Below are 18,804 nucleotides of genomic sequence, written 5' to 3' on the forward strand. Positions count from 1 at the left end.
CAGAATGCGTTCAGCATTTATGTACTCACGCAGTACTTCCTTTCATTGCAACTGTACAGTTTTACCGCTCCAGTGCCCTGGGCACTGTAAACAACGAGGTCTCACTTTGAGCAATCTAAAGTACTTAGTTACCATTGTGGTAAATTCCGTCTGAATCTTTTGTTAGATTGTTTAAACTTAAGCTATCAATTAAATGCTGTCACATTTGCTGTTAAACGTTTAGGCATAAAGCCACTGGTCATGTCCAGGCCCCAGCTGAGCAAGGGGGTCGACTCTGAACCTTATGACTCAACTCATCCTTTCCCATCCTTGCTCTTTTTCCCCTTCTCCCCCAGCCTCCACAAAGACAATTCTGGGTTTAGATTGAGTGTAGTCTGCTTTTACTCTGTGTGCTTTAACCGTCTAGGCTACAGCAGGAGTGAACCTTGCCCCTGAACTTCACCCTGCTTTCACTTTTACATTAAACCTGCTTTTGCCAACTCCTTTGCTGGTGATTTTTAAGGCATCTTTAGAATACTCATTCCAACCACGAGGTCTTCTGCAGCTCAAGCAGCCAGCAAGGCAGAGCTCAGGATGACTCGATGAAAAACTTGAGGACACAGCCCCAGCAGATCTGCAGAAACTCTCATTGTCAAAGTCGAGGCTAACTTGGCACTGCAGCCAGATGCTACACACAATCTTCCAGTCTAGTGGAGACAAGAGTGTGGAGCATTAGACCCTCGAAGAACAGCTGCCACATGGAAGGTCTGTGCAGAAAAAGGATGCCTCTCACAGACACAGGAGAGCACCTTTCCATTTACCACGTGCCTCCTTTTCTTGAGGCTTTTCTCTGCATCCAATGCAGACCATGAGTCTCTATAAGGACATCAGCACGCTTTTCACTCAGCACAGTTAAAAGAAATAAACAGAACAAATGGGAGTTCCAGGGAGCTTTTATTGAGTTTAATCAACAAAAATCAGGATTTTACCATTCATCTTTTTCGCACTCGCAACTCATGAAGCTCGTCACAAGTCAGTGCTGCAACACATACAAAGCCAGAGAAAACGCATTCTCAACAAAATCTGAGCTCCACTGGAGTTTGCCAATTGCCAATTTAACAGAAAGCCAATTTTCCCTCCCTCCCTTGACTGTTTTGAAGGACTAGATCATATTTTTTGCTGGTTAACAGTAAGAATATCAACCCCTTGTGTAGGGTCTACTGGATTATGACACTCCACTTGAATTGCAAATAATTTCTTTTCTTGAAATAAAAGTTCCAGTTTCTTTCAATAAGGGGAACAGTGACTATTTTCTTCTCCTGACACCCCTTCCCCAAAATTACTGGTTAAAATACAGCAAGGCTGTATCTTAATAAACACATCCCTGCCTCCCTCACCCTCCCCTCCCCCCCTCCCTAACTTGTCTACAGCAGAATTTAACAATGCTTCCACGCACAGGCATTTTAGCAACACAACAATGAACTGAGCAAAGCCTACAGGATAATCTGCCAAAGCCTTCTTGTGAAGTTCAGGTGCATGCTCTTTGGTCCAGAGACCTGGCTGATTACAAAGGTAAACTGTGATTCAAAAAGGATGGACCAGAAGTTCACAGCAAACAGAAAACTCCCTGCAGGGACTAGAATTGCCCAACCTCTACCATAGCAGCTGCACTGCTGGAGTCTCTGGGAACAAAATTCACTTTGTTCTCAAGAAGCAATGACCAGTCAGCCCCAGCAGCACTACAAAGTTCAGCATCAGGGCAAGAACCACCACAACAGCAGCTGAAGAGATGTGGCATGACAGCTCTGTAACCTCTCTTACAGAAACTGAGGCAAGATAGCCATCTGCTCAGGTTTGTCCTATCAGTCATTCGTAAGAAAAAAGTGAAGCATTTTTAAATCCTTGGAGCAGACACCCTCCCCCCATCCCAAATAAAAATAAACAGAAGATCAGAATGAGATGATTTGATACCACCATATAAACAACATGAGTTCATGTTGAGCTTCCCTGTTCTTACCCACAAAAACAGTCACAGAGGGCAAGGAAAGATGCTCCCATCTCATTCTGGAAACTGAAACACCTATTTGAGACCAACCCACCCCCCTCCCCCTTTGGGAAAAGGCCTCCAGCCACTGCAGTGCCCACCTGACAGTGGACACCCAGAGAATGGCCTGTAAGTTCTCTCGAGTGGCTGAAGATTCTATCACCTTCTTCACAGCCACCTCACCCAGCTGTGAAGCTCCATTTCTCAAATTCCTGGAGTGACACTTCTAGACTTCCAACAAAAAAATAAAATGCAGAACACATCAGGTTCTCATTCACATCAACTTTGCCAGAGAAGTATTTGACCTAGGGCTCATCACTGAAGGCTCCGACTAATCCATCTGTAAAGGCTGGTGACCAGCAAAAACTGGAGCTCACAAGAAATCTCAGGAAGCCAAGATTTATACACACTCCTAACTCTTGGGTAGGGAACAAAACAACCAAGAAAACCCCAAACCAAAATAATAAAAAACAAAAGCCCCCAAAAAACAAAAACAAACAAAAAAAACCCCACAAAAACAAAACTAGGATTATCCTAGTCTTCTGGAGCATCTTTCCATTTGCAAGATCGCATCTGTTTGAGATAGCCTACTACCACCAAAAATAGGCTGCTTCCTTCTTGACAAGAAGCCACCTAAAAATGGTGCCCCCGATAGTTTAAGTAAGTGCCAATCCTCAATGAGAGGCCAATTTTGAAGTAATACTTTCAAAAGTTCTGTGCTTCAAGAGGGACCATCAATGCATGGCATCAGGCTAACCTACCACAAATCCAAGCAGAGCACACACACCTGACTTGACATCGCTATCCTGTTCTTGTTACATGTGCATGCCCTGGGTAAGATATAAAATTTATTTACATTTTCATGTCTTTGTTGCATTGACATTATCCCTCTTCTGTCTGGAAAAATCATAAGCTGGCTGCAGTACAGGAGCAAGATTTTACTTTTGGTCGAAGTTACCACCCATAAGCTCCCACCCCCCACCCCCAAAAAGCACCCCAAAATTGTTTACATTTAGTACCTGCCAGTCAGTAAGCTATGTGGCTCACAGAGACCAAGCTCTTGAGTTTGTACTCTAGTGCAGCATTTGCTACAATTATGGAGTCACTGCTGACAAAAAGAAGAAAAACATCCTGAACACAAAAACCTTTCAATCTTGTAAAGTTGTTGTCAGGAGGCACCTGGTTTCTATTTATGATCATCGAGGAAACAGATGGCTAGTCCACCTTATGATTCCAAACAATTTTACTCCAATTCAAAAAAGGGTCAAAATGGAGAGAAATTAAGACAATTAAATCCTGCCTCAAAGGTAAGCAAGCGTGGTGTGAGTGCAGCATCTGTATATGCGATAAATGAGCAAAAGGGATTGCATTCATCCAGGTGCCTCCTGACAGTGGTGGTTAACAGGCTAAAAGGGATTTTAGAAAGAGTAATTTTTTGATTTGTCTCACTCCTTTTGCCTGTAGATCAGGCCAAACATCAAGCATGTTGGGAGGGGCACAATTTAAAGCAACACTACTTGACCAGAAAGCACTTTTCAGCAATATACAATGCAAAATGACAGAGAGCAACTCATGGCAAACCAGAATAGATGGCAAGCAGCTTCCTGCAGCTTCTGACGTTAGCAGGGGTTTGCCCTTACCTGCTCACAGTTCTGCACAGAGGCCACTCTGGGCAGAAAATGCAGTGCTGCAGGAAGTGAATCAATTCCACAAAACTCCAGAACTGTCAGTTTATGCATGTAAATTGGTTTTTTTATGGTCTCTCAAACCCAAATCCACACCTTAAGCATATACTGCTCAGCAACACCCACTGAATTTCCCTCACCATGATGGAACACAGGTCATGGACTCCTTCAGAGCTTGTCAAGTTCCTGAAGTTTCTAAGGGGGAAATCGAAGAGCATCTCCCAAAAGGCTGAGCTATGGATTTGGAGGCCTTGCAGCCCCCACAAGTGATCTCTTCCATGCGAGCGGTACAGGACTGTTGCTAGCACCAGAGCAAATCCATCCTGACAAGGGACACTTGTGGTGGCCTGCACTTCACAGAGGTCAGAGCACTTCTCACTGTTTAGTGTTGCAGAAAACTGAGCCCCTCTCATCTTTAGCTGCTCCCATAATCAGTCTAATCCCTTTAACCTCAGCAACCTTCATCATAAAAGAAAAAGTTATATATGAACCCAAACAGAAAAAAAAAAAAAAAATCGTATTTACAAAGTTTGTACAATATACACATCTGATTTTCTATGGGACACACTGCACCAGAAGAAAGAGGGCCATGGCTCTGAAACAAGTCTACCTATCAAGTGCTATAACTACTGATGAAGACTCATGGAAACCAGTCTTTAGTGTTCTGCTAGAGCACAGGGCTTTTCTTATGGCTCCTGCAAAGGATCACAGGCTACTCTTTCCTTCTGGAGCTATGATGCTGCACCTAATCAGCCCAGATTTTATGTTGGTTTCATTTTAAATACACATATTTACAGTTTGGGTGAACTGCAGATGCATATCAACTCCTCCAACTAAAAAAAAAAAAAAAAAATTAAAAAAATTAAAAAAAAAAAAAAAGTTGAAGAGAAAAGTAGTATTACCAATAACCAATACATTTCACCTCCCAGCCCTGGGCTTGAGTACATGGGAAGGAGGAGAAGGGGAAGAGAGGGGAACTTTGACCTGAAACCAAAAACAGATGTTGATTCCTTGGGCTGTGTCGGAAAGGTGATATTCTGAATGGTCTCATAGCATAAGGCACTTTGCACGAATAAGTAACAAGCTCTTTAGCTTAAAAAACAGATGAGTAACCAGGGAGAAGTTGAAATGCACTCAGTCAATGGTTAAAGAATTTGAAATAGCAGACAAGCTCGTGTTCATCAAGATTCTTCTCTTTTCAGGGTTTCTCTTCTTCCCTTGCTGTCCCTCCCTCCCACAGAAAACAAAATTTAAAACCAGCAGTTAGTGCAACTAATGTTCAATCAGCACACAGTGCAAACAAGTAGAAAAACAAAAAGACATTCCTCCTTTTATCTTCTTTCTTCCTTGCTGCCAAATTTAAAGAGAAAAAAAGGCCGAGCTCTTTAGTCTTCATAGTTCCGAAATGAAAAGATGAAGAAAAACCCACAAAGAGAAGGGTATCCCCAAAGAAACGATGTGTCACAGATTGGGATCATAGGGCTTCACCTTCTGGCATGTGTAATCAAAGCCTAAAAAAAACAAAACAACAACAACACAACAAGAAGAAAAAAATAAAAACCAAAAAAAACCAAACCCACCAAAAAAACACCCCCAACAAAACAAACAACCACAACGTCCACAGTTAAATCGGTTCTACACAAAATCAGAACGTTAAGTGATGACTCACACTAACTATGTAACAGCTCTCAAAAGGCAAAGGGCACATTGTACAGCTCAATCCCAACCTTAGCTTTGTAGAAAGAGGTGCTGCTAATGCCCTTCTGTACCTACAAAACCTCCTGGCTTCTTGTATTTTAGGAAGTAGCAAACTGTTCTCTGGCAAGGTCACAGCATTCCCCTTAGGAATGTCACCCAAGAACCTGTTCCACATTCATCACCTGTTTTGTATTCTATTTACTTATAAACATGGAGAAGGTTCAACCAGCAAAGCAGAAGCTTTCAGAACAGCTGGGTATGACTATCTAGGGTTACCCTTGGATGATTTCAAAGAAGGAACGATAGGTTTGTTTTAATGCTGTCCAACAGTCTGCTTCTATAGCCACTTTTTTATTTTTGGTCATCTGAGAAGAATTTCAGCAGGTTCACTGGTATTGTCTTTCTAATTCATGACCTCTGAGAAGAGTACACAAAAGAATGATTTTCAGCCCAAAATGTATGGTGATGGATCTTGCACAACAACATCTTAGCTAAGGTCATCAGATCAAACATCATCCTGCAGCCATTTAGCTTGACTGCAGTCCAGGGCAAGTCATCTTCCTATAAAGGAAGGACTCGACTCAGCAGCTTTTCCTGAGACAATTATCAGAAAGGGAGCACTTAGATGAACCTCCAACAGTGAAACCTCATTTTCTTTTGCAACTACGCAGACGACCTCAAGTGGCACCAAAGATGAATTACAGCTTCCCTCCCTACTTAGTTCACTTCCAAGAATTCTATGAACCAAAGGACACAAAAGAGGCAGCACCTTTTACTTGAACCTGATCCCTTCTGCCTGGTGAGGTGGTTACTCTTCTATTGATGCTCTGTTCTCACAGCCATCCATTTTATCTCCTCACCTTTCTGAGGACTACTTTCCTCTCTGCCCCTGACCAATTTCTCATTTCAGCTTAGCAATATAGAAAGAATTCATTAGGCTACTAGTACTCCATCCTGGCCTCTCCCAGGCACCATTCCCCACTCCCCCTTTTCCCCATTTTTTGTGTCCTTAGCATATGGTCAGCATTTCAATTAAAACAACTAAAAAATACTCATCCCTCCCCTCCCACCTTCAGCACATCCATGGAATTCCTTGCACTGACATTCTGTTTCAAACCCTTGTTTTCACATTCAGAGCTTTTTCATCACCTCAGCTTCCCTCTTCCCCTGAGGTAACACTGACACATCGACGACATTGCTGTCATTCAACACACTGCTATTCAGCAAGGCACTTACATACCTACATGTTTACTGTTTCTCATCTTCTACAGGTTCACTGTGGTATTCTGCCACATACAAGCTCTTGTCGATGTTGCTTGGTATGGGTTTAATTTCAGTTCCCAACTGCTCCTCAATACTTTTCAGGTTGAATCGATCGTCATAGGTGATCAAGTTGATGGCCAGGCCAAGATGACCAAAGCGACCTTGACAAAAAACAAAAACACACCTGAACTGAACTGAGTTAACGAAGGGGCTGACAGAAAAAAAGTCTGCAGACTGTGAAGTTAGTATCATTCTGTGATGATAAAAACAAATCTGGTCACAGGTCTCTACACCTTTCACATCAGTTTTTGGTAAGGAGTTTCGCAGTGCTGTAGGAATAAGAAAACTCAGGAGGTTCAAAAGACTCTGACCAAAGCACCAGGATAATTACCAGCAGAAAGTCTTCGAGAGTTCTTGAACAAGCCTGAACTACGAAGTTCAACTACACTGAGTTCCTTTGTTTACTGCCCTTCTTCAGGGCCTATTTTGCTGATTTCCAGACAGCAGAAACATATCTCAGAACACATGCAGAAGAAAGCATAAATCTCTAGGCCTGAGACAGTCTGGAAGCTAAGATTTTAGTACAGAATTTTCCCAAACTGCACACAGGGGCAATAGTAAGTCTCCTGAGATGAAAGCAAAATATGCCTCTTTTTTTTTTCATTAGATTGTTCAGGCCAGTTTCGAGAGAACGGCCCCTTAGCTGATATTATTCAGATAATATCGTCAGGGAGGATAGCCATCTGAGATGACACCCAAAAATAAATTTGTCAGAAAAATCAAAGCTACCTAAAGTAATTCTCAAGTATAGTAATAAAAAACCAAAAGCCAATTCAAGGCTAAAAAGCATCACAGTCATCCGCCAAGCTGCACCTAAACCAGGTTGTTCCTCTCACCTGATCTGCCAATGCGATGAAGATAAGTCTCTGCAAGCTTTGGGAAATCAAAGTTTATCACCACATTCACAGCCTGGATATCAATACCTCGGGTAAACAGATCTGAAAGACAATCCAGATCACAAGAAAGTTAATTTCAATGAGCTCTAACGCTGACAGTATTTAGGGTGTAAAGATTAACAGTGATGAACTGATTGCTTTGTGCTAGTTTCCAGATACAAGCTTTCCTTGTATCAAAGACAGTTTACACACAATCCTGTTACAGCTTCCTCTCGCTCTGTATACATTATAAACACGAATAACCTAAGAACAACAGCCAAAACCACCAGATCTGCACATCTACGCAGAAAAAATAACCACAAAGCTAGTTTTTTCCATGATACACTATTTTGGAGCAGATCTTCTTAAGCATCTCTTCACACACAATTGTGCATTGCCAGTCTCACAACAGACTTGAGACCTGAACTACGTTCCACTACCTCAACTACTTCTATTCTGCTTCTAGTGATTTTTGTTAAGATGGCCCAGACATATGTAGTGATAGCAGACACTGTCAGGTACTGCCCAAACAGGCCTGCAACAAAGAACTTGGATCATACACAGGCCAGTCAAAACTACAAAAATATTTAGAAAAAATGTGCTATAAACACTTGAAAGAATCAGCAAAACTTCACATGATCATAGTCACAGTTCTACTGATAGATCATAAAGTTAACAACCCAACAACTCAGGGAACCCTCATGTGTGAAAATAAACAGAAAACACTATTGCAGTAAAATGATTTGTTGGCAAGCTGCACCTTCACAAAAGACAAAACTCCACATGCCTAAAGGAGTGCTGCACCCTGCTACATGCAGGCTTGAAAAAGACACGTTACCAAAACACCTTGTTTTGGTTTATTACAGCTAATTGATCTACGATACCTGTGCTAATGCGCTTCCTATCACAAACTTTAGAAACAAGAAAATGTTTAGGAACTCTTACCAGTGCAAACGAGATTGCGGCACAAGCCATTTCGGAAATCATGGAATACACGATTGCGGTGCTCCTGGAAATACACACATATACACAAAGAGAAACAAAAAACCAAAGTCCAACCAGCTGGTACTTACAGGTATATTCAGGTAACTAACACTGAACTTCAATCGTGTGAATTTCTCCTCCTTCTCATTAGAGAACAGCTGAGTTGAAACAAGATGCCAGTATATATATTTTTAGCACTCCTTACACCATATATTCTGAAGAATTAACTCTAGAGGGTCTTGATCCCACTTTTCGACAAAGACAATCAACTGACTGCATTTTAAAACCTCCTGCAAATGGCATCAAAACCATCTCAGAAAAGGACTATCTAGAGTTATAATTACATGAAATCACATCAAGGAAGTTAAACTGGTATTTTGACTGTTGTCGTTCTCCAGTCCCCCTTGCCAAATTTCCCATGTTTTATTCATTCCCGTAAAAACTGAAGCTGGCAGTAACTTCCTTTTCCAGTATGAAACATTTTTCACTACTGATTCAGAATTAGGGGTGGGATGAGTCAGTTTTCTGTGAAGACTCTCCTCTCACAAACACCTCACTCTGGGCCACACAAAGATTAAATAATATCACTGTTAAGTGGAATTTAGAGAGGGAATGAACAAGCTGAAGCATTCTGCAAAAACACAGCTGCACTTTGCCAAAAGATCATCCACTGACTGATCAAAAGCATACAAAAATCAGACTTCGAAGAACTCACTTGCATACCTCTCTGTTCTCAGTAACACCACCACTTCTGTTTCTGCTCAATTAATTACTGCTCTGCATCTGGCCCAGCAAACACTGGCATTACCTATCATTGCACGAGCAGCAATCTAGACTAGTTTACATATAAAATTTTAAAAAGTTTCAAAGTACTCCTGTTCTACATGCATCACTTCAGCCTTCTGACATCTTTTAACAGTGAGAAGCTAGAGGAAGTGTGAGCTACCGTACAATTAACAGAAACCTCTGCACCAGCAAAGCTGCAATGGCATTTTTCACCAGCTACACCAAGGCCACAAGTGTCTGGTCACCATATACCAGCCACAGCTTTCACCAAGAGGTTTGATCCAACCCACCTCCTCAACTTCTCAGATTCCCCTGCAGTCACAGTGTAAGATCACTGTTTGCAAAGCCACACAGGGCACTCACTGGACTATGTATTGGGGTTTTTTGTCACCTGTTTTAATTCAGCCCCCTTTTCTCATCTGTGTTATCCTGTGTGCTCTACCCTGGCTCCCCAAAGCAAGGCAGCAGCACTAAGAACTGTGCCTTCTGGCTGCTGTTTGTGCTTACACTGGGACTAATTAATCTGACCTCAAGTACTCAAATACCAACTGGCCACATACATTGAACAGTCTGGAAAGAGGGCTGGGCTGGGGGAAGGCTGGGGATGGAGGCTGGCAGCAGGTAACTAAAACCAAACCTAGAGCAAAGCAATACATGTTTCAGTTTATGAAGAACATGCAAACTTAAAGCAAGCATGAGACTTAATTCAGCTGTTCAGTAAAGCCTGGGGTGGTGTGGAATAAACCACTGTAGATTTCATACTCACCTGCCTCATTTTAGCATGGATATAGAAGCAGGAATAGCCCAGCTGGGAGATCTTTTTGGCTAGCAATTCAACCCGTTGAGAGGAGTTGCAGAAAATGATGGACTGGTTAATCTGGAGCTGAATGAGTAAACAGTGTTCTCAGTAAATGCAGCATTTTACTAACAAAGGATCCCAGACATGTCTAAATCCCTTCCAAAAAGAAAGCACAGCAGGTATGCTGCTGGTAATTCACATCAGACGTATTTTTGTAGAGAAAGGGAAAAAAATAAGAAAGTTCTATAACACAGAGATGCAGGACAAGAAGCACACATTTTTAACCTTCGATATATAGCACATTTTGACAAAGAAAAATTTTCATTAAGCTGCCTTTGAAACACTCAGTCTCGTTCTTGGTTCCAAGAAGGAAAAAGCTTCTGATATGCTCCCGACCCAGCCCTACTCCTTACCCTGGAAAAGAGCGTATTGAGGCAGTGCACTTTCTGACGCTCAGTGACATAGGCATAGTACTGAGTAACTCCCTTCAAGGTCAGCTCCTCCATCAGATTAATCTCATAGGGTTTCTGCAAATGGGAATTCTGAAAAATAAAGATATTGATAAAGCAGACAGATCTATGTGCAAAACAACATAAGCAGCTCCCACTCTGCACCAAGGATGCACTACCTAGCCACTCTTCATGCTATGCTGAAAACAGAGTGGGTAAATTTTCACAAATGATTACTTATAAATCCAAGGTGACTGAGCAGGCCAAACAGGAGCAGCCTCCAGAAGCAAATCCATACAGATGACATAACTAATACACAAAGTGGAAACCAGCACCTTACAGGCAAAAACTGCACATACCTAGCTTCCCATTAATGCAACTGCAGGTCAAAAACTGCTTTCAAACTTCTGTTCTAGACTTAGGCTGATTTAGATTAAACCTGTGAAGTTTAGATGTATTTAAAAAACCAAGCACTAACAGCTATGCACCACTCATCCACACCCTTCCTGTGTGATGTCACCACCATCACCATACCTACATGGATACATCTCAACTCACCATGAACTTCTGCACACTCAAAGGAAAAGTGGCTGAGTAGAGCAAAATCTGTCTGTTTTTAGGTAGCGTGAGAATAATGTCTTCCATTATTTGAACAAAATCCTGAGACAGCAACTTATCTGCCTGTAACAACAGAAGTAATAAACAGCAAGTTAAAATAATGGTGTAAGATTTCAGTCTTTCAGTAGCTCCACATTTGGGGGAAGGGAAAAAAAAAAAACAGTTACCAGGGTTCCTACCAGTCATCCAAGAGCTTTCACACAACTATATTCTCCCTCACTCAGAAGACTGTACGCTACTGGATGTTCATAAATCAGTTTCATATACAATTACGTGGTAAGCACAGCTGACTCATTATTAACAGAAAACAAATGAAATGCATTCCTTTGCTGCAGAATAGACTGTTACTCTATTCTTCAGCATCAGCAAAGACAGGAAAGGCAAATCTTCCTAGGCTGTTTCCTTAAAAGATTTACATGCAAAAAAATCCTACTGTCAAAACAGTTTCTCAAAAATACTGAGAAATGGAGGAGACCTTACAGTGTCTCTAAGCAAGTTTGAATCATTGCTGTGCACCAAAAGGACACTCACTGAGACACATCATTCCTTTAACTTGGTGTTAAAATCCCAGAACATTTAACATAAGCAACTTGCCTCATCCAATACTATCATCTGGACATGCTCAACTTTTGCTACTCCTTTCTTGATGAGATCGAGAATTCTCCCAGGGGTAGCTATCACCACATGCACTGTAAGGTTAGAAGAGAGAAAAAAAAGAGAAACACAAAAACCCCACAAGGTTAAGGTGATTAACACTGTGTTTCCTTCCAGCATTCATGGCCATGTTTCATATGAACATTTTGAAAGAATGGCAACAGTATACGAACAGCAAGACATTGTAGTCTGCTCTGTAACAGGCAACAGTAACAAGCAGAAATTCCACGATCACATCGTAAAAGCCACAAAGAAGCAGCAACCCTTGTACAGCAGAAGTGCACTGACCTGTATCATCAAGTCTCATTATGTCATCTCGCAAATTGGTTCCTCCTGTTGTTGCCATCACTTTGGCACCTCCCATGTGTTTGCTGACTTGGATACAGATTTGACTGACCTGCAGGGCTAGTTCACGGGTGGGAACGATCACCATTGCTAAAAGTTAAAAAAAATCACTGTGAGTCACTAGTAACACTCTATCTTAAATATTCATCCTCAGAGGAGGCAGGGACTTTATGAAGTAAAATAATGAAAAGCACAGTTTAGGAATTCCACTCTGGGTGTTCTAGAAAGACCTAGGAACTGCTCTTGACAAGGCAAATTCCATGCAAGGATTCTCCAGCCCTTGATGCTCCCTTTGCACAACTACCCCAGCCACCACACCTACTTATTACTCCACATCCACTTTCCAGGGCAAGACAGAAAAGTGCACAAACCTTCTTCCATTTAAAGCTTTTGAAAGCAACTGTGGGACTTTGTGCAAATTCCACCTCCCCCCTCCACCACTCCCCATTAGCTTTCTCTGGAAGTACAAGCAGATAACCTACACTGCCCAAATTCATTAACCAGTTTTAGATTCAAGTCTCTTATGTAGTGACTGACACCATTGCCCGGCTGCAGCTAAGTGAGATCCACCTCAACTGACCTTGTATATTGTCCTTCTTTAAGTCTAGCCGTTCAAGTAAAGGAATGAGGTAGGCTCCACTCTTGCCTGTTCCATTTTTTGCTCTAGCCAAGATATCCCTACCAGATAAAGCAATGGGGATGCTCTCCTCCTGAAATGCAAGGACAGACAGTGCATGAGCAATTAATCATAAGCCATGCTTCACTGAAGAGGCTGACCAAATTTAACTCCCCTCACTAACAGTATCACATGAAATTTGACTGTTTCGTGACCATTGCTATTATTACTATCCTGCAAATACAAGCATGACAGACTCACAACAGGAAGAAGTTAAACCCATCAGTAAAAGAGTTCCCCAACACATCCCACTTAAAAGTCCTTATCTTGCCTGATCATAGGAAAGGGATCAGGTACCACAGGTAAAGCCATACTAACACATTAGGCAAAAAGTGAAAAAATGGGAAAAAAAATAAGTGAAGAGACAATAACAGTCACTAGCAAACTCCTCCTACGGAAGGAGATTCCCACCTACATCTTAACATCAGAACCAGCTCAGCCCATGTGATTCCAACTTCCATATTCCTGATTCTCAAAAAATCTTCTACTATCCAAACACAGGCCTCGTGTATTTTTAATTTTACTACCTTTTTCAGCAACATCTAAAGAAATCTCAGCCTTTTTGAAAGGTGGCATCATGTGAATCTGTTTATGAACAAAGCAAGCCATAGTTTTCTCATGCCTTAAAGAGACAAGGTAGCTTAAAGAGCTGTGTCAGTGATAAAACCTGAAAGGCCAATTAAAAGAGTTCAGCCTTCCACCCCCCTCCTTAAGTTTACACATGAACAGTTCTTAATAGAACAAGTCTTAGAAGTAAAAGAAAGATGGAGGTACAGAAAAGTAAACTTGCTAAGATATTAATCTCCCTCCCACAATCCCCATTACTCTTCTTCCACAAGATTACAATAAAAAGAGCCACCACTGTGATAAAGCCATAATTATATTTTTAACAACTAAAGGTACACAGCCAATGGTAACTCAGGTTTCTGGAAAATTTATAGAACAGACCCCTGGGACTACTTATGTGAAAGACAGTATTGAACAGAGAATTAACAAATTAACACCTCCAGCATGAAAAAGAAAATCCAAGTTAACTTCTCCGAAGTGTAAAGCAGCCCCATCATTAAGTCACTCATTGAATGACTTAGTCATTTAGCTGGGGGTTAGAAATTCTTGTCTTTCCCAAGGGACACCAAGTTCTTTTGTTCACAGCTTCAGGTTTTCCCCAATGATGGCATAAGTATTGGACATTTAGGCGTAACAATGTCAATACATTTACAGAAACTAAAAGCAGCATCTAAGTAGTCTCTGTTTGCAAACAACCTGAATAGGAGATGGTTTTTCCCAGCCCATTTCAAAAATTCCCATCAGCAACTCCCGTTTCAAACAGTAATCTTCAAACTCATTTCCTTTTGTGGAGGTCACGTCCTGAATAATCAAAAAATAAAGCACACGCAAAGATTAGGTCATACAAGCTGAAGCTGTATATTGGTCTGAAATAGCCTGTACAGGAAGACCACAAATTACTACAGGAAAAGTTCCCATTAACCCGTGCAACACCCTACAGCAGTAAGGGAAACACTGGCTTTCTCAGAACCAAACACAGCTCCTGAGCGCACACAGCGACACCTCCCCATCTGCCTTGCACAACACAGACGCTGCCTGTGTCATGCTGTAATACCAACAGAGGACAATATCCAGGGTGAACTCCATTTTTGAGCTTTCCAAGAGAAGCATCGCTCACGAAGAGTTGGGAGAACAAATTAATTCTTCATTTAAACAGTAGGTGCTGAACTACTTTTTAGCCTTTGCTCAGGGCAAGTGTTTTACCACTGCAAGCCCTCCCACAAGTTTTATTTAATATTTATTCCTACAGTTCAATTATCCTTACCGAAGTTTTGATTCTCAAATCCTTTGGAGGGAGTTTTAAAGTCTTCTTCCAGTCATCACCAGGTCTATAGCAAAATAAAATGAGAACAGATTTAAAAATAATTAGTATTTTGATTTTGCATTTTATTTTCTTAGATATAGTGATAAACATGTAGTATTTTCACCTCCTCAAAGCTAAAAGCACCTACACATATGAGCTCTAGTCTTCTCTGAGCTAAGCAGGATTTAACAGGCAGAAACTGTAAACAGACAAAAATCAGCTGTCTGCCAAATAAATTTGTGAAATCTTTATCCAGTCATGATTTAAGTCCCATTTTTAGGGCACTGAATCAAATAGCAGAACAGATTTAAAACTGAGCATTGACTTAGTCACATAACAGAAACTGGCTGTAATAAATCCACACAAGACTACTTCATGACTTATAAGAAAAATTCTCTTGTCCAGGGAACGTCCATTCTTAATCTCCAAGGAATGTGAAAAGGTTAAAAAAAAAAACCTTCTGGTAAAAAAATTAACTAAGCAATCACTCCACTTGTTGAGCAAGTGTGATTTGCTCTCAGTGAGACTTAGACACCCATCCTCTCTTGAAAGCCACTGTAGAGAGGAGAGCAAGTCCTTCTCTTCACCGGCCCCAGGAAGTTACGCGTGAATTTTGATGAGCTTAATTCACGACATTGATAAAAGTAACCATGTAATTCATTAAAAAAAGAGGGGGGAGGGGGCAAGGTAGGCAGATTTTAAGAACCTGAGTGTTCCATCACGCTCTCTCTGAGGACAGCTGACATTTCCTTCGCAAATAATTAACAAAATAAAAGCCAATGCTGTTCAGGGGGAGGACGATCCATAAAAGAAAAAAGAAAAGCAACACATTACCATACTGTCCTAGTATTTTACATCTTTCAGAAATCCCAACCAGCACACTTCCAAAACTAGCTGGATGGGAGCAAGGTATCACAGTGGGACTGTATCCTCTCAGCTCAGGCTTTGATGAATTAAAGCCAGAACATTACAATGAGGAGATCAGGTGCTACTATTTCAGATCAAGCACAAAACACAACTGGCTTTAAAGCATTTCCCACCATGAGAAAGAACTGCAACAAACTGAAAAGCATACACAACTAGACTGAGACCAGGTGGCATTTCCTCCTTGGTCTTAAATGTCAATTCAGTTCCTTCCCACTCCTCTACTTCCCTCTTGCACCACTTGCAACAAGCAAAAACCACAGAACTGTAATGCTCCGTGGGCTGCCTCTGACCGTAGCTCACACTCAGAAAAGCACAGCATCAAACTGGATTTTCACAACAATCACTGTTGCAGAGAAGCTTGCACATGGAAATACAGCTTTTTTTTCATAACGTACATCACAGGACACTTCTAACCACAAAACAACAGAATACAACATTTTCCAAATGGGAACCCGAGAATGCTTTCCCACACATAACTTCTAAACATTCCTTTTGTGGCAGCTGATACAAACACTTACTTTATAGCGGTGGTCATACTCTGTGCTTGCTGTTGAGTGCCATTATTGATTGTGTTGGCATTTTTCAGCTGGTTCATCTGTTGCTGAGTTTGTGTGCCTCCACCTCCGGGGCCCCCGCTGGGTTTTACAGGGCCTCTCAACTGCCCATTCTGACTGGATAGACCCATTATAACAGGGTTCTCTGTTCTGGCCGTGCTCATGCTTTTATCTTTAAAGATGTCTTTTTAGACGTCAAAACTTTGAAAGTCAGTACAGAAACTGTAATAACAGTTTATTAGACTCTCCAAAATGAAGAGATAAATAAGTCTTGCTCAATATATGAGTCCTTTATTGCAATGCAGGCAAGCACCTGTAAGTCACTCAAAAGTAAAGCAGTAACTTGCTCTGATGCACTGTGGAACAACTTTTTTTTAAAAAAAGCCCTCTATTGAAGTTGAGTTATATCAGAATTCACTTGCTTCAATCTGAAAGAGAAGCAGACAATAACAATTAGTATGTGGATTTTTGTCTACATAAATCACATCAGTTTACTTTTGTATTTTAAGAAAAATTTCTTCCCAGGCAGTGTGCAACAAGGGTACCTGCTTTTTTTGTTTCCTCAGTGATAATTATAAAGACATGCATCAAACTTTTTTTGCCTTTCCATAAAGTTTTGTCTAACATCTTCAGCCACCAAAGAAAACCTCCTAAACAGTTGTACTACAGAGACCTTCCACTACCTGCCCCCTCCCATAAAGTAACCATTAAGTGCATCAATTGTTTTGATGGCTCTTCAATTCCCCCACAAATTCACCCACTTCCGGGATGCAGCCAACCAGCCCTAAAATGCTGAGCAATAATATTACGCATAGGTTTGTGACAGGAGGCAAGACTACAATATCAAGGGGACATTCCAGTTAGAACTGACAAAACGCCTACATTACTCTGATTGCCCTGTTCAGTTTGAAAGGGAAATATAAATGATGTAAACCCAAACCAACAGCTTACCCTCCTCCAACCCAAAACGCGAGCTCAACCAGCTTATCCCCAGTTTTCAACCGGGTATTGATTTAAGGCTATTCAGAACAGTGACCAAACAACACCATTAAGCTGAACTGAGAGCAGCTGCCTCTTGGAGTCGAAGTGACTGAGCTTGAACTGAGGCAGTAACGCTGCTGGTTATCCAGCTTCCTGCTTGTGACCTTACCTTCCTGCTGTCAGCGACAACTTATGTTGTGCTCAGAAGATTAACATTTTATACACATGACTTAATATCGACTCTGTATGTAACAGAACGGTTGCAAAACTGTGGAAAGACAATACGAAGTCTGCCCCTTACACAAAGCAAGCATGGACCAGAGCTAAAGACTCCTTACGATGGTACCAGGGAGACAAAATGTCCCTTGTCCAAAATCTTTTGGAACAAAAAGTAGGCTTGCCTGTGCTTTCTCACCATAAAGCATCTGCATCTTGGGAAAACACAAAGAAAAAAACCAGCCGACTACTGCTTCCTAACCTCAGCATTCACAACAAAATGCATGTTTTCCCAGTGAATAAAAAGGCACATTGAAGAGCATTCAAGAGAGTGGAAAAGGAATTCAGACTTCACAGCTGCTTTCAAGTGTGTCAATTCTGGCTTCACAGCAAAATTCTAAAGTTTGCGATACTAGGATTTTCTGCTAGTTAACTTTCAAGGCATCTTCTAAAAGAGATTTCTCCTGACCATTAACTTCCTAAAAACCAGACGAGTCACGAAGGTTACCAGAGACGCCAATGAGACCCGAATACCAACGCCGAGAAGTTCTCCAATAGTGTAGGAAATGAAACCTCTCAGTGCCTTATGCCCTCACGCTCGTAACTATCCTTTAGAAGAACAGAGGTTAAAAATAACGCACAGCCTCATGGAACCCAACAAATCTCCCCGTTCCGATAAAAGAGACGCCACCATTTCGCAAACTGACGGACTGAAGAAAAAAGGGCCTCCGTCGCCTATCTGTGCTCTCCGGGCGCGGGCGGGCGGCCGGGGCAGTAGCTCCGGACCTTTCCCTTCCCCTCGGCTGGGCCTGGCACAAAGGGAGCCCTCGAGGTGCTCGATGTGCCTGGCGCGCCGGGGCCGCACTGCAGAGCCCCGCGGCCGAGCGGTGGGCCCGGCGCCGCCCGCCGATCGCAGCTGCGCCACACCAACACCTCCCGCCCGCGAACAATGGAGCAGCCGCCGCTTGCCGCCCGGGCCGGCGGGGAGCGAGCGCCTCCCGGCCCCGCCCCGCGCGGTCCCCCGGCCCCGCCGCTCCCTGTGCGCCCAGGCCCGGCCCGGCCTGGCCGCCCCCGCCCCGCCCGCGGCGCCGCCAGGCCCCGCTCAGGCCCGCGCTCCCGCCGCAGGCCGCGAGGCGCGGCCCGCCGGCAGCGGCCCCCTCGCCCTGCTCCACACAGAGCCGTGCCCGCCCTGGCCCGTCCTCACCGCCACCAGCCGCGCTCCCCCTCGCCCAGGTACAAAATCCTCTCGCTGCCCCGGTGCCTTGTTATGGCGACTCGACGCTCCAAGATGGCGGCTTCCTCCTTCCTCCCGTGCGCCCTCCCCCTCCCGGCGGGCGGCAC

General features: G+C 42.6%; 1 protein-coding gene across 2 annotated transcripts; it reads right to left on the reverse strand.

The window, feature by feature from the left end:
- Positions 1-914: 914 nt before the first annotated feature.
- On the reverse strand, positions 915-18,781 carry DDX6 (DEAD-box helicase 6). Of its 2 annotated transcripts, none has more exons than XM_039564780.1 (14): positions 18,668-18,781; positions 16,231-16,694; positions 14,747-14,810; positions 14,179-14,283; positions 12,820-12,949; positions 12,183-12,329; positions 11,835-11,929; positions 11,181-11,303; positions 10,587-10,715; positions 10,141-10,257; positions 8,550-8,613; positions 7,566-7,667; positions 6,647-6,830; positions 915-5,219 (listed from the first exon to the last, which is right to left on the reverse strand). In XM_039564780.1, the coding sequence occupies exons 2-13, from the start codon at positions 16,428-16,430 to the stop codon at positions 6,655-6,657; spliced, it is 1,452 nt and encodes a 483-aa protein (XP_039420714.1). In that variant the 5' UTR covers positions 16,431-16,694; positions 18,668-18,781; the 3' UTR covers positions 915-5,219; positions 6,647-6,654. The 2 variants fall into 2 exon arrangements, with proteins under 2 accessions (XP_039420714.1, XP_039420715.1); XM_039564781.1 differs by having other exon boundaries at positions 6,651-6,830; positions 18,668-18,768.
- Positions 18,782-18,804: the final 23 nt, after the last annotated feature.

The sequence above is a fragment of the Corvus cornix genome, chromosome 24, assembly GCF_000738735.6.
Source record: "Corvus cornix cornix isolate S_Up_H32 chromosome 24, ASM73873v5, whole genome shotgun sequence".
Classification (NCBI taxonomy): domain Eukaryota; kingdom Metazoa; phylum Chordata; class Aves; order Passeriformes; family Corvidae; genus Corvus; species Corvus cornix.